At 58.6% G+C, this 13,962-nt stretch overlaps 1 protein-coding gene across 1 annotated transcript in view; it reads left to right on the forward strand.

Moving 5' to 3' along the window:
* The window catches only part of NGEF (neuronal guanine nucleotide exchange factor), a 47,756-nt gene extending 35,983 nt beyond the window's left edge, over positions 1–11,773 (forward strand). The window contains exons 6-13 of the mRNA XM_055403316.2: positions 481–610; positions 2,504–2,578; positions 6,000–6,089; positions 7,143–7,306; positions 7,701–7,856; positions 8,599–8,678; positions 9,423–9,527; positions 10,764–11,773. Of these exons, the coding sequence (XP_055259291.2) occupies positions 481–610; positions 2,504–2,578; positions 6,000–6,089; positions 7,143–7,306; positions 7,701–7,856; positions 8,599–8,678; positions 9,423–9,527; positions 10,764–10,954 (991 nt within the window). The 3' untranslated portion in view covers positions 10,955–11,773. The remainder of the gene's footprint in view (positions 1–480; positions 611–2,503; positions 2,579–5,999; positions 6,090–7,142; positions 7,307–7,700; positions 7,857–8,598; positions 8,679–9,422; positions 9,528–10,763) is intronic.
* The last annotated feature ends 2,189 nt before the right edge of the window (positions 11,774–13,962 follow it).

Consider the following 13,962-nt stretch of genomic DNA (forward strand, 5'->3'; position numbering starts at 1 on the left):
TGCAAGGAATTCTTGCCTTCCCACACAATGTATTTTGCTAAGTTTTCATGGGCCGGGCTTGTGAAGTCACTATTGTTATTTGACTCGTACATGAACAGTTTGTTTTGCAGAGAAAAAAAAGAGAGAGAGAAAGAATGCAATCTCTTTGCCCGTGGGCTGTCTGGTTACTATGAGGCTGGGCATGGAGAGGAAGCTTCTCCAACTCATGCCTCCTACAAGCCAGAGAGGGCTTCCCAGGTGGCACTAGTGGTAAAGAACCCACCTGCCAACACAGGAGACATAAGAGATGCAGGTTCCATCCCTGGGTCAGGAAGATCCCCTGGAGGAGGGCATGGCAACCCACTCCAGTATCCTTGCCTGGAGAATCCCCATAGACAGAGGAGCCTGGCGGGCTACAGTCCATGGGTTCGCAGAGAGTTGGACACGACTGAGGTGGCTCAGCTCGCACGCACGCACCAATGCTGTGGTCTGTGTGCCCAGCCAGGAGAAGGCAGCCTTCCGGGAGCTGATCGCGCAGCTGGAGTCGGACCCCAAGTGCAGGGGGCTGCCCCTCTCCTCCTTCCTCATCCTGCCTTTCCAGAGGATCACGCGCCTCAAGCTGTTGGTCCAGGTACCCGACTCTCTCCCCCTGCCCCCCACCCTTTTCAGCTGCCACCAGTTTCCTTTGGTCAGTCCAGGTCTCTGCTGGCTTTCTGAGAAGTCCATGTGCTCCACAAATCCTAGTTAAGTTCCTCCTGTGTGCCAAGCAGTAGGAGACTCAACCCCTGCTGCCGGAGAGCCAGATCGTGGTGGGGAGAGCGAGACACACACAGCCAGGAAGTGGTCATGGCTGAGGATGGTGAATTGGGGTGACATGATAGGGGAGACGGCCTGGCCCACTCCTAGGTTGGGGATCGGGAAGGGCTCTCAGATGAGTGACATTTAAGCGAAGACTTGACTGACAGGGAGGAGCCATTCATCTGATGGGAACTGCTTTCAGGCGGAGGTCCACAGACGGGTCAGCCAGCCGTGAGCTGGGGAGCGTGATGGGAGTGACTGTGGAGATGTGGGCAGAGGCTGGTCAGGGGCCTGCGGGGCCCGCTGAGGCACTGGATTCCATCCCCTGTGATGGGGGTCACTCCTTTTAGTGGACGTTGGTTAAGAGCTCAAAGCAGCTGCCTCATGGAGAGTGCCAGGCAGGAGGGCAAGAGTGCAAGTGGGAGCAAAAGTTTGGGAGTGATTTGAGACAGAAAGGTGGGTTGGCGGGCATCGGGGTGGGGCATCCTAGAGGGACATCAGTGAACTGAGCCCTGCACTTGCTGCGGTGGAGAAAGAGGAAAGCAGAATCTTTGGTTTGAGCAGCTAGACTGATGATGCTGTTTCCCGAGGTGGGGAAGGTGCAGTTTGGTGTTGGACCATTGGGAAGACTTTGAGCCGTTGAACGTCCAAGTTTAAAGTCAAAGGGAGAAGTCAGGGTGGGCACTCTTGGCACCCAGGTGGCATTTAAACCAGGTTTCATCCCAATGAGACAAGGTGGACCTGTGCCACACTATCTGCTGGGAGACGGATTTGCGAGTCAGGACGGTTAAAGGCGGGGTTTGCTGAGCTCCCCACCCCCGGTAAGGGAGGGGTAAGGCAGTGTCGGAGCTGACTGTGTGTCACTGGCTTGGTTGCCGGGCAGAGACGGGCAGGTGACCACACAGAGCAGGTTGAGGGCCTGCAGCTGAGGGATGTCCAGAGGTAGGTCTGGTCTGGAGCTCAGGAGAGAGTGAAAAGCATGCCCATCATCCTGGTGTCCAGTTGGTGGGGGTGATCCTCCACTGTGTGGGATACCTGGAGACGTTTATCCTGAAACCACCACGTGGGGCAGCCTGGATGGGGTGGGAGGGAGGTGGACTGTGCTGAGCCGTGCCCAACCCTCCTATGGGGTGAGAGCAGGTCCAAACTATGGGCACGAGGAGACCCAGGAGGCAGGAACTGTGTAAAATGTGAAAAGCAATGCAAAAATTGCCATTTATAGGTGAAATTCCAGAAAACCCAACTACTGGAAAAAAGACTTTTTTTTTTCAATAAAACCAGAGTGAACAAAACCTCCAGGTCATTGCTATTTGGCTTCAGATGACAGGCCCACTCTTGCTGCTGCAAACGTTGAGCTCAATTCAGGACGGGTGACACTGGGTGACCCTCCCCGGGCTGCTGGTCCTGCCTTCCCGCCTCCCTGCTTCCAAGTGGTCAGTCCATTTGCTTCGGTCTCTGCTGTAAGGAGATTGGGGCTCTGGCACGGCCCTTGTAGTTAGTCCTGGGAGAGACGTCAACTCACCTTAGAGCCAGGCAAGGCTTGTGTGCAGTGCTTGGCCTCGGGTCGGTGGAAGGTTCTCCCGTCCCATGTCCGCAGTCTTCATGGGGGGTGTCACAGCCATGTGAGGCTGCTGGGACCAGCAGGGAGGCCGCCACGCAGAGCGGGCGGGGAGCAGAGGAACGGCCGTCCACGATGAAACTAAGTGCGGACTCTCCCTGTGCCCAGAACATCCTGAAGAGGGTGGAGGAAAGATCTGAGCGTGAAGGTACCGCCTTGGACGCCCACAAGGAACTGGAGCTGGTGAGTCGCGCTGCTTCTTTGCACGTTTCCCAGTAAACTGTCTTCTCCTCTAGACCCGCCTCCCTGTCCTGCTCCCTCCTCTCTTGGTATTGTCTCTGGAAGATGCTGATTCACTTTCATATTTGCTCTGGCAATTATGAAAAGTCACAGGGTCCAAAAAATAAGTCAGGTGGGGCCTGCACAGGCCGAGGGCTTCCTTCTCACCCCAGGCTGTTGCCACGCAGGGTGGACCAGCCCCCCAGTGGGCGCCCATTACCCACAGACATCTTTGTGGACCCATCCTGCCAACCCCACACCGCTGCCACCATCACAGCCCTTGGAGGCCCCGCGTTCGTCCTTGCCCGTTTCCAGTGTCGAAAGCTCTGGCTTTTCCCTCCCCGCCCACGTTCTGAGGACAGTTTTGGCTCTTCTTCGGGCCTGGTGCAGCTCTGTCCCGGGCTTCCTACTGCAGTCTCCTCCATCCCACCTCTCCCCTTCCCACCTCTCTCCCAGCCCTCAGCCTTAGAGCTGCAGGAGACACGCCCGCCCCACCAAGTTGGGCCTTTGCTGCCCCAGAGTGGAGAGAAACCATCTCCTCTCTTGATCCTAGGACAGAAGACCTTCCTCCTAGAATCTGTCAGCAGAGCAAATGCTGGGTGGGAGGGGTCGGTGGATGTTCAAGGATTTGTCTTAAAACGTTTGTCTTAAAGCGCCGTCACGTGTGTTTGGTTCTGGGTGTCCACTGAAGCTGCCAGCCCACTCTTGGCATCTGTGCAGGGGGCCACTGTGTCGTGCTGGTGACCCTGTAGCAGGGCCTGGTGTTGAGAATTTTTTTCCATTTAGCATACCTGCAGCAGCAGCTTAGTAAAAGGACTAGCCTCCACAGCTGTTGGGTGGTGGGTCTGAGCCACTTCTGAAAGATTGTTGCTGAGCTGTGAAAGACGCCGGGAAACTTGGCCTCCGGAGGAGATGCATTCAATCCGGGGCTGGTGACGAGGCTTGATCTCTCAGAGCTTTTTGTGTGATAAAGTTTTATTAAAATATAAAAGAGACAAAGCTTCTGACATAGACATCAGAAGGGAGCGGAAAGAGCACCCCCTTGCTAGTTTTTAGCAAACTGTTTTATGTCTGTTCAGTTCAGTCGCTCAGTCCTGTCCGACTCTTTGTGACCGCATGGACAGCAGCACACCAGGCCTCCCTGTCCATCACCAACTCCCGGAGTTCACTCAAACTCATGTCCATCGAGTCGGTGATGCCATCCAGCCGTCTCATCCTCTGTCGTCCCCTTCTCCTCCTGCCTTCAATCTTTCCCAGCATCAGGGTCTTTTCAAATGAGTCAGCTCTTTGCATCAGGTGGCCAGCGTATTGGAGTTTCAGCTTCAGCATCAGTCCTTCCAATGAATATTCAGGACTGTGTCTGTTAGAAAGCTATTAATCAGATAAGAGAGACACCTCAAGGCTGAGGGAGTTTCACCAGGCCCCTGTCCCACAATATGCATTTTTGAGATAGGATGGAATGAGGTGTGTCATTCCTCGGCCATAAAACAGTTAATATGAATACTGGTTTGTTGAGCCAACATCAGCCCAAGGTTTCAGAAAAGAAAAAAAGTTAGTCTTAGGTAGAACCATTTTGAATAAAGGCAAATTCCAAAGCAAATACATAGTTTCATTATGTCATTAAGCTATGCCATTAACATAGCTTAAGAAAAACATTTCCATAAGAAAACCACATTAGTTAGCTCAAAGTTTGAGAGAAGTTAAGTTCTGGTGGAACCAGGTGTCGTCATGGCAACACAGAACTTTAAGCGAAACCTCCTTTTAATTTTGTATAGAGGAGGGAAAAAAATCTGACACTTGTAGTTTTGTTTCCTCCTGCCGCTTAAGGGAGAGAGAAAAAATGTCCGACACTTGCAGCCTGTCTCCTCTGTTTGGAGACCCCTGGCCTCCCTGCCTGTTACCTTCTCACTTTGAGCCACGAGGACTTTGTAACTTAATGCAGTCATTTCTCCCCAGGTCTGTCCTCATGTCGTTCACTCCAGGCCAGTTGGCCGCGAAATCCCTCTGGCGACCATACCCTTTGAATACTGGGGAAAATGGCACTCCCCTCCCAGCCTAGCTGGGGAAAGGCTGGTGCCTTGAGCGGGCTGGTCAGGGAGGGTCAGTGACCCACCATCCTGGCTGCCTGTCCCAGGTCCCTCTGCCACGCCTGGAACACACACACCTGGTCAGAGAGGAGTTTCATCCCAGCTCCCAGTGGGCCCCAAGAGGTCTCAGGGTATCAGCAAGTGTTTTCTGTTTTCAAGCTGTTTTCTGCTTTCCTCTCCCTTTTTATTTCCTTGTAATGAAAGGCATACTCTTGTTTCTTATTATCATTTTTTATAAAGGTGGGTTTTTTTCCCCTAATTTATAAAAATGGTGAATACAGATTCACACACTGTTCATAAGCATAAAGGTGGCAAAGATCCTGTTCTCCCACAGCCCACTGCCAACATGCTGGAGCCCACCCTTCCAGACCCCTTTCCAGACAGACGCCTGCACACACGGTTGTATTCCTTGCAGAAGGGGCTTGTGGTTTATAAGCTGGCTTTGCCCTCCGTTTCAGCACACATGGGCGTCCTTGGTGGCTCAGCTATAAAGAATCCGCCGGCTGATGAAAGAGACCCTGGTTTGATCCCTTGGTCGGGAAGATCCCCTGGAGAAGGGAATGGCTACCCACTCCAGTATTCTTGCCTGGAGAATCCCATGGACAGAGGAGCCTGGTGGGCTACAGTCCTTGAAGTCACAAAGAGTCAGACACGACTTGAGCGAATAACACATTCTCTCAGTGTGTGTAAAATTAGTGCATTTTTTCATAACTTCAGAGTACAGGGTTATGTGGATTTACAAGCACTAATCAATATCAGTTGCCCCATTAGTGGACATTTAGGTTGAGGACAGCTTTCCTCCTTCCAAACACCACTGCAGGGGATACCCCATACAGGCACCTCTGGGCACTGTCTTCCTTTCGTGTGCTGAGTGCCAGGCCCTGTTCTCAACACCCGTGATCCTGAGCAGATGCCGTGTTCTCGGAACAAGGTCGCAGAAAATCTGCTTTCATTCGGCCTCTTGGTACCCGGGTCGCCTCCCAGGAAGCTTGGGGGGAACCTGTGCTCCCCTCGCAGCACGTGACAGAGCCCAAATCCCAGGCCTCAGGCATTTCCAGGCTGACAGATGAGACATCTTGCTGAAAACCGTTCTGTTAGGTGACGCGAGGGGCCGGCGTTGCTTTCTGTGTTCTCTGGAGTCCGCGTCCCGCCCAGGACAAGGCCCCAGCTTTCTACACTGGAACTGAAGCCCCTCTGAGACTGGCCAGGCAGCGCCTCAGCTGCAGCCTGAGTGCCCGAAGGACGTGACCAGAGACCACCAGCTGCGGGGGCCCGATGTGTGCGCCTTCCTGTTCCAGGTGGTGAAAGCGTGCAATGAGGGCGTCAGGAAGATGAGCCGCACGGAGCAGATGATCAGCATCCAGAAGAAGATGGAGTTCAAGATCAAGGTCAGCCACGCGTCCCCAGCCCCGCCTGCCGGTCTGGGGCGCAGGCCACTGGTCAGGCCCGCTGAACGGCCACCCTTGGGTCTCAGCATGGTGCCACCCCCACCGAGGCCCTCCCTGACCCCCTAGCGGAGGGCCCTCCCCTGCCCCCAGTCACCAGGCCATCGCATTGGCCTAGACTGTTTTCTTGCGGGGCAGTGCAGGGACCCGGAAGCGGCCTGCTCTCATTTACCGGCCACGTGACCTTGAACAGTCAGCTCAAAGGAAGAACATGACATGAACCAGTCCGGGGGTTCTTAATCCTGGGTGATTTGAAAGTCGGGTGGAAGTTACCCACCTTCTTCCCCAACTTTGTGTAAAGCTTCAGGCACCAGTGACCCTAAGGGCTCTCGGGGTTTCTGGCAGTGTGGGCACAAGCGTATGGTGCCTGGCAGTGTGGGCACAAGCGTGTGGGGCCTGTCAAGGGTCTGTGGGGTCACGCTGGTTCTTTGGGCGCCGAGCCTCAGTTGAAGATGCAGACCTCGGGGTGGTGGGGAGGCCCACATAACTCCACTCGCTGGCTGAGTGCTGGGTGCCAAGTGACCGCCCCAGAGCCGCAGAGCGGAGGAATGCAAGCCCGGGCTCCTCGCCCTGGGGGACCCAGCTCTCCCCTCTCCCCTGGGAACTTGAACCCTCCTTTGATTCTGCATCACTCAGGCTGAGCCTGGTGAGGGATGATAGCACACACGGGCACCCACGTGGACACACACCCCGTGAGTACAGATGCATACGGGACACACGGACACGCTTGAACACAAGCACGTATACACAGATGCACACGAGGACACACAAACAACAAACAAATACACACCTGCCCACTCAGGCACACACACACACACACACCATTCCCACGTGTGCCCAGCACCCACCTATCTCTCCCACCAGTGCCCCATGTCCCGGGCCCAGTGTGGTCCCCACACCCGTTACCACGGTTACCGCTCCAGTCGGGGTACCAGGGGAGCCGGGGCGGAGTGCGGAGGGCACAGCCGTCCTGACACGGCCTCCTCCGCCCCCCAGTCGGTGCCCATCATCTCGCACTCCCGCTGGCTGCTGAAGCAGGGCGAGCTGCAGCAGATGTCCGGCCCCAAGACCTCACGGACCCTGAGGACCAAGAAACTCTTCCGGGAGATTTACCTCTTTCTCTTCAACGACCTGCTGGTGATCTGCCGGCAGATTCCGGGGTGAGCGGCAGGCGGGAGGGGCGGGGAGTCACCGGGGCCTGGAAGCGGTGCCCTGGGCCTTCAGGGCAAGTTTATTTAAACCCCTGAACTTCGCTGGTCTTTCCCTCCTGCTGACTGGGGGCAGTTCTATGTATTACAGCTCAGTGCCTGCCGCCTGGGGTGTGCCCAGCAGCTCCCGTGTCAGGGGTGCAGACCCCTTGTCCACTGTCCATGCCGGGGGGGCAGGGGGGGACTAGGGGTGAGGGGGACAGGCGTTCAGGTGGGGGGCTTCTGAAGGAGGTGGAGAGCGGCTGCAGTGGGCCTGGTCCCACTGGCCAGGGTTGGGGTGGGAGGTCTCCTGGGAATCCGAGCGTCCTGGGGACCAACAAGCCCCTCCTGCCACCTGGGTCCCCAGAGACAAGTACCAGGTGTTTGACTCGGCCCCACGGGGCCTGCTGCGCGTGGAGGAGCTGGAGGACCAGGGCCAGACGCTGGCCAACGTCTTCATCCTGCGGCTGCTCGAGAACTCGGATGACCGGGAGGCCACCTACATGCTAAAGGCGTCCTCTCAGTGAGTGCCCAGGGCTGCCGTCCCCTTCCCTGGGGCTCACTGTCTGCCCAGCTCACGTGTTTCCTCCCCCAGGCCGTGTCCAGAGGGTTTCCATCCCGTGTTAGTGTCGGGCGGGGGGGGTGGGTGAGCGCGTTGCTGGCTCTGTGTGTGTGTGTGTGTGTTTGTTTCCTTCAGCCTCAGACTCTGATGAGCTGTTGTAGAGCCCTTGGGCCAGGCTGACCAGTGAACCGCTGCTGCTGGGCAGCCTCAGGCCCACCTGTCACCCCTAAGTAGCCAGGCCATCTCCCCTGCACCCCCAGGGCTCTGAGAGGGACGGCCAGGTCCACGCAGGGTAATGCTCTGTGAGTCCCGGAGCTGGGATGCCCGGTGCCCAGCCCCCTGCACTCCAGAACTCACGGGTGTCACCCAGCACATCAAGCCCAGTTCCGACTGCCTCGGGGGGACGGGGTGGCACCAACCTCTCTGAGTCCACAGTTGTGGCTTAGGGCAGCTGGCGACCCAGGGCTCAACTCTGGGTGAACGCTGGGGTGTTGTGGGCTCCCTCACCCACACCCACTGACTTGAAAGATGCCCCCAGGGAGGTTCTGCAGGGCTCCGCCTGGCCCGCTCCCCGCTGCCCTGCCAGGGTCCGGTGCCAAGTTCGGGACCCTGGGGCCAGCCTGCCGGGTGTCTGGCGCTGCGGTTCCCCTCAGGTGGGCGCTGACACTCTGTGTTGGTGGCATCTGCCCTCTTCCTGACCCAGGAGCGAGATGAAGCGCTGGATGACCTCGCTGGCCCCCAACCGAAGAACCAAGTTCGTTTCCTTCACATCCCGGCTGCTTGGTAAGTGGTCCACTAGGGAGAGGGCGCCTGCCGGGTGGGACAGGTGATGGTCGGGGAGGACTCTGCAGGTCAGCCTCAGACGGGGGCCTCTGCACTCTGCCTAAAGGGCTTTGGAGGCCACTGGAAGGCTGCTTCGACTGCCCGGAGGTCCTTAGCACCCCGATGCAAGCTTGGTACCCCACGGAGGAGGACATGGTGTGCCTGAGCTTTGCAAACGTTTCTACAGTTAATGAAGACATAAAAGTCACCAGGTCTTAAGTGACCGGTGCCGCAAGGAAACCAGAAGGGATTTGGGCCCAGGAGGCAAACACCAGTGTTCTCTGGGGTGGCCAATCATCTTTCCTTCCAAAATAGGAAAGGGCTCGAGCGCCGTCCCCAGGCCACTCCCAGGGCCCAGCCCATGACCAAGGAGCCTCCTTCAAAGTCTAAATAAGAGCCCCCCCGCAGCCTGTTCATCCCTGCACCTGTTATGACTTGTTCAGAACTCCTGGCTGTTTGCGTCCTTTTCTTTGGAGCCATGCCCACCCCTCCCTCCAATGAGCCCTTGTCCAGCGCTGCCGGTCTGCCCTGTCTCCTGGACAGGGTGGGGTGGGGGGGTGGGAGGATGGGGAGGGTAGAGGGGTAGGGGGTGGAGGGGTGGGGGTAGGGGGCGTATCCCTACTAACTGCTGGGGGGCGGGGCCAGGTTCTGTGGGTGCCTAGCCAGGGCGGGTGATGAGGACGGGCCACCCCTTCCTCCCTTCAGACTGCCCCCAGGTCCAGTGTGTGCACCCGTACGTGGCCCAGCAGCCAGACGAGCTGACGCTGGAGCTGGCCGACATCCTCAACATCCTGGATAAGACCGAGGACGGTGAGGCCCGGGACTGGCGCCTCTGCCCGCGGGGCTCCCTGCGCCCACCCCGCGGGGCTTTGCCCCGGGGTAGGGGGAGTGCCTCTCCCTGTGTGGTTCCCTGAGCCCACCCTGTGCCCAGCAGTCCCCTTCCCCTCGTCCGGCCCTGGCATCAGCCTCCCCATTACGGTGGGAGGGATAAAGACCAGGAACACCCCGACCCAGTCCTATATTTGCAGCAAGCTTCCAGATGAGCCTGTGGACACCAGGCTTGTCATCCCACGTGGGCCAGGAAGCCGCCCCCTGGGGCTCCTGCCCTCTCCTGCTGTTGACACCAGCGCCAGAGGTTGGCTCCCCTCACCTGGAAAATGGACCCCTTATTTCTACATCAGTTGTTCCTAATCTAAATCCCCAAAGTGCACAAAGCGTCTCTCCCCACCCCAGTTCCCCCCTTTTTTTGAGGTCCTGACTGGAAGGCCACAGGCTGGTGACCTCCGGGGAAGACCATGTCCACCACCACAAATTCTAGGGGCTCCCCCAGCGCTGGGCGAGCTGTGGTTCCTGCCCTCTCCCCCCATCCCCTGACACCCCTCCTAGTGGCCTGCAGAAGACATGCCCCTGCCCCTCCGACCCCAGCCCTCAGCCGTGCCGAAGGACCTGCCAGCAGGACCTGCAGTTTGGGCCACAGCTCCCCCCCACCCCCCCGGGACACCGTGATGGGCGGGTAGTGTGGAGTAGAGAGTCAGGGCACTTGGCCAGTTCGTGACCTGGCCGCCCTCAGCTGACCACCCAGCTCTCGGGGCCTGAGGCTCAGGGAAGGGCTGCCCAACAAGAGGGTGACGGTGGCGTCCTGGGCCAGCTGCCATCCCACTAGCCTCTTAATACCTCTTGCTTTTGGGGGTGGCCCTTGGGGTCTCCTGGTCACAGGCGGGGCAGCCTGAGATTCTTGAGGGCTTGGGAATGGGTCCCAGAGTCAATACTCGTGGGACCCGCGATGGCACAGGGTGCGGCTGGTTCTTGCACCTCCCTGTGAACAGGCTCCGGGCTCCCCAGGAGGGTTGCACCCCTCCCCCCAGCTTCTGGGGGAATACACCTGGTCTGAGTGTTTCCATCCGTGGTTGTGAGGGCAGGGAGCCCCCTGGGAAGGCCGGCCGGACTCCCAAGTCTCCCTTCCGCCTGCTCCCCACAGACTGGAGGGAGGCCCAGCCTGCGCCACTTGGAGAGAGTTTGTGACCTTCTGTCTCCCCTCCCTCCCAGGCTGGATCTTCGGTGAGCGTCTGCATGACCAGGAGCGAGGCTGGTTCCCCAGCAACATGACTGAGGAGATCTTGAACCCCAAGATCCGGTCCCAGAACCTCAAGGAGTGTTTCCGTGTCCACAAGATGGACGACCCTCAGCGCAGCCAGAATAAGGACCGCAGGAAGCTGGGCAGCCGGAATCGGCAATGACCCCTGACCTCACCCCCCCACCCCCCGCCTGGTGGAGGGATGGAGGCAGGAGCAAGGCCTGGCAGGCAGACCCCACTAGACAGTGGAGGGGCTCTGGGGGAAGGCCCCGCCTCCCCAGGCAGCAGGATGTGACTTGACCTGGGTTGGGGTGGTCTTTGCTGGAGTGGCCCCCACCCCCTCCCTGCCACGTGGTTCGTGCTCATGTGTCCTGGCCCCTCGCTCACCCACTGGAGAGAGGCTGCCCACATTTCTCTGCTGCATTTGTAGATGAGAAAGTGTATTTTAAACAGTATTACACCACCTTTTCTTCTGTCTCTTGGAGGGCAGACGATGGGCAGGCTCCAGGGCCCGCCCCTGGTACCGAGAGGCCCCAGCCCCTGGGGCGCCCCAGGCCCAGGGCAAGTGCGAAGGTGAAGGTGTCATGACTCCCTGCACGTGTCCTCTCCCCCTGGAAGCTGTTAGACTCGGCTAGGCGCACACATGGACCAGTCTGGCCTGATGCGCTTGATAAGCGGCCCTTGGTCTCCGATTCAGAGGACCAGGAGACCATCCGTCCATCTCTGTCTGCCTCTGCCCTCGAGCCTCCACCCGCCTCTGGCTGCATGGCTGGCCTCTGCCTCACAGCAGGCCTGCCAGAGCTTGGCTGAGGGCCCACGCCGCCTTTGGCTCCCTGACCGGCTGGATGTAACTTGTCACCTGCCCCTTCAGGAGCCCGGGTGTCACAAAGGAATGACTTGACCACTGTATCCTGTACGGGTTATGGTTACGAGAAAAGCAGATATCATTTTTGGCTGCATTAAAAGAAGCATCATGTATAAAATAAAGGAGAGGATGGTCTCCTTTTTTATTTCCCTGGTGCACACAGGAATGCCATGTTTGGGTCTTGGCAGGGACAGAAGAGCCCTCTTCCCGGCCGTGGAGGCAGCCTGTCCCAGGAGACAGCTGAGGCGGCTGCCCATGGAGGACGAAGCAGCCAGGATGGGGCCTCAGAATGGCAGTGGATCTGGACCTCCACTTGTGAGGGACTCCACAAAGAGAATAAGCTGTCTGAGGCGATGGGGAACACCCTCCTGCAGTGGGAGTGAGAAGGCAGGGTTGGAAGACCACTGTGGGGCAGAGGTATAGGGGGTGGTGTGGTCCCATAGGGGATCGGACCACCAGGCTTGAGACTTCGGCTTCCAATCCAGCCAGCCACTGGTCCAGGGCACTTCTCACCTTCAGAGGCGTAGCCAGTTACCTGGAGGTTGCAGTGGGTCCTCGGAGCCACACCCCTTCCCTCCCCGCCCTGGGAACGGGGGAGGGCCTGGAAACCAACCCTGCCCAGCCCTGCCTGTGGCCACGCCCTCCTCGTCAGGACGCTGATCAGAAGCCCAGGATTTAGATGGAGCGTCTTCTCAGAAATCACAACATGGTTGGGGTTTTTGGGCCCTCAGACCCTTTGAGAACCGGATGAATCCCTGGAAGATTCAGCCCCGTGCAACATGCTGGTCCAATTGGGGAGGGACCCCCGGATCCCAGTGAGGGGCTGATGCTCTTGGCGCCTCCTTGCTGCAACCCCAGTGGGGGCGGGGTGGGGAGGGGGGCTTACCTAAACCTGAGTTTCCCAAGAGTTGGGGAAAGGGAAGAGGGTGCATTTCTGAGCCCCTTGATGCTCTTTGGTTGGGTGGGGGAGGGGGGTGGTCGTTGGTCCTAATCTTTATCCAGCTTTTGTTTTTGGAGCTGGGAGACAGCATAGTGACTTGTGTCATCTGCTCTAACGAGGAGGCTTTGTCTACTGGAGGTTACGTGTAATAATTGATAAACAGTTTCATGAAAACCGGTCAGCACTGCAACAGTCTTTTATAGGCCGAAACTTTGAAGCCATGACGTGTCTTGGGGAGTGTGAATGGGTACCACCTATGGTCATCTGAGTATCCAGGTGGAGAAAACTGGCCGGAACAAGTGTGGTCAGGGACTTAGACAAATCAACGAGGCCAAGGTAGTAGATAGAGATACTGGTGAAAAAAATAAGGGAAGAAGGATAGCTCCTCTCTCCAGCGCTCAGTCAGAAGAATCCTCTTATGGCCCCGGTGTTAAACCATCCCTGGGGTTTGCAGACAGCCCCCCTACCCCAGGCCTTAGGGTCCTCACTCCAAGACTCAGTTCTAGCTTCTTTCCTGCTGCATCCAGAGCAGGTAAGCCACTATTTCAAATCCGTCTCTAAATCACAAAGGTTAGGCTTCCTGGGAGGTATGGGAGACGGAGGGCCTGCCCAGGGAGCCAATGCCAGGACCAAGATGGGAGACGGGGTATTGCATCTGGGTCCAGCCCCCAAGATTTCAGGGTTGAAGTGAGGAGGGTCGAGCTTGAAAGCCCTTTTTGTTTCCTAACAAACAGCCGTCCTGCCTGGGGTTGCCTGCTGTGCCAGAGGCTCGGCCACTGTCCCCTGGAGCTCGATCCAGCCAGGCGAGGGAGGCCTGGGGCTTGGGTTGGGGAGCGGGGACAGGGGCCCACAGCACGCGGGCTTCACCGCGTGTCTCATTCGCTCCTGGGGGTCGAGGAGTCCCCAGGGGTCCGGAGGGTGCGGGTCTGGGGCTCAGACCCCACAGACAAGCGCCCCGGCTGCCGGAGTCTGAAGATGCCCCCCACCAACAAAATCACCAATCATCTGATTGGAAGCCGGGAACGCCCGCGAGTCACGCGGACCCCGCCGGGACCCAGCGAGGCCGCGAGGAGCAGGGCGGTGGGCGCGCGGCTGGCCTTCGCCCTCTCCAGCCCTGGGGGCCTCCCGCCGGTCCGCGCCCCCTCGCAGCGCTCCCGGGCCCGCGGAGGGGTCGGTGGGAGGCAGGCGGCGGGCAGCCCGGGATGGGGACGAGCAGGGGCCCCCGCCGGACTCTGGCCAGAGCGCGCCGCACGCCCGCTCCCGCACCCCGACGGCCCCGCGCGCCCCCGCAGCGCCCCGCGAGCACGGGGCCCCCGCGCCCCCGCGTCGACACACTCACGCGCGGACACACGGAGACTCGGGAGGC

Source organism: Moschus berezovskii, chromosome 4 (genome assembly GCF_049115385.1).
Source record: "Moschus berezovskii isolate FMDL1 chromosome 4, NW_MosBer_1.0, whole genome shotgun sequence".
Classification (NCBI taxonomy): domain Eukaryota; kingdom Metazoa; phylum Chordata; class Mammalia; order Artiodactyla; family Moschidae; genus Moschus; species Moschus berezovskii.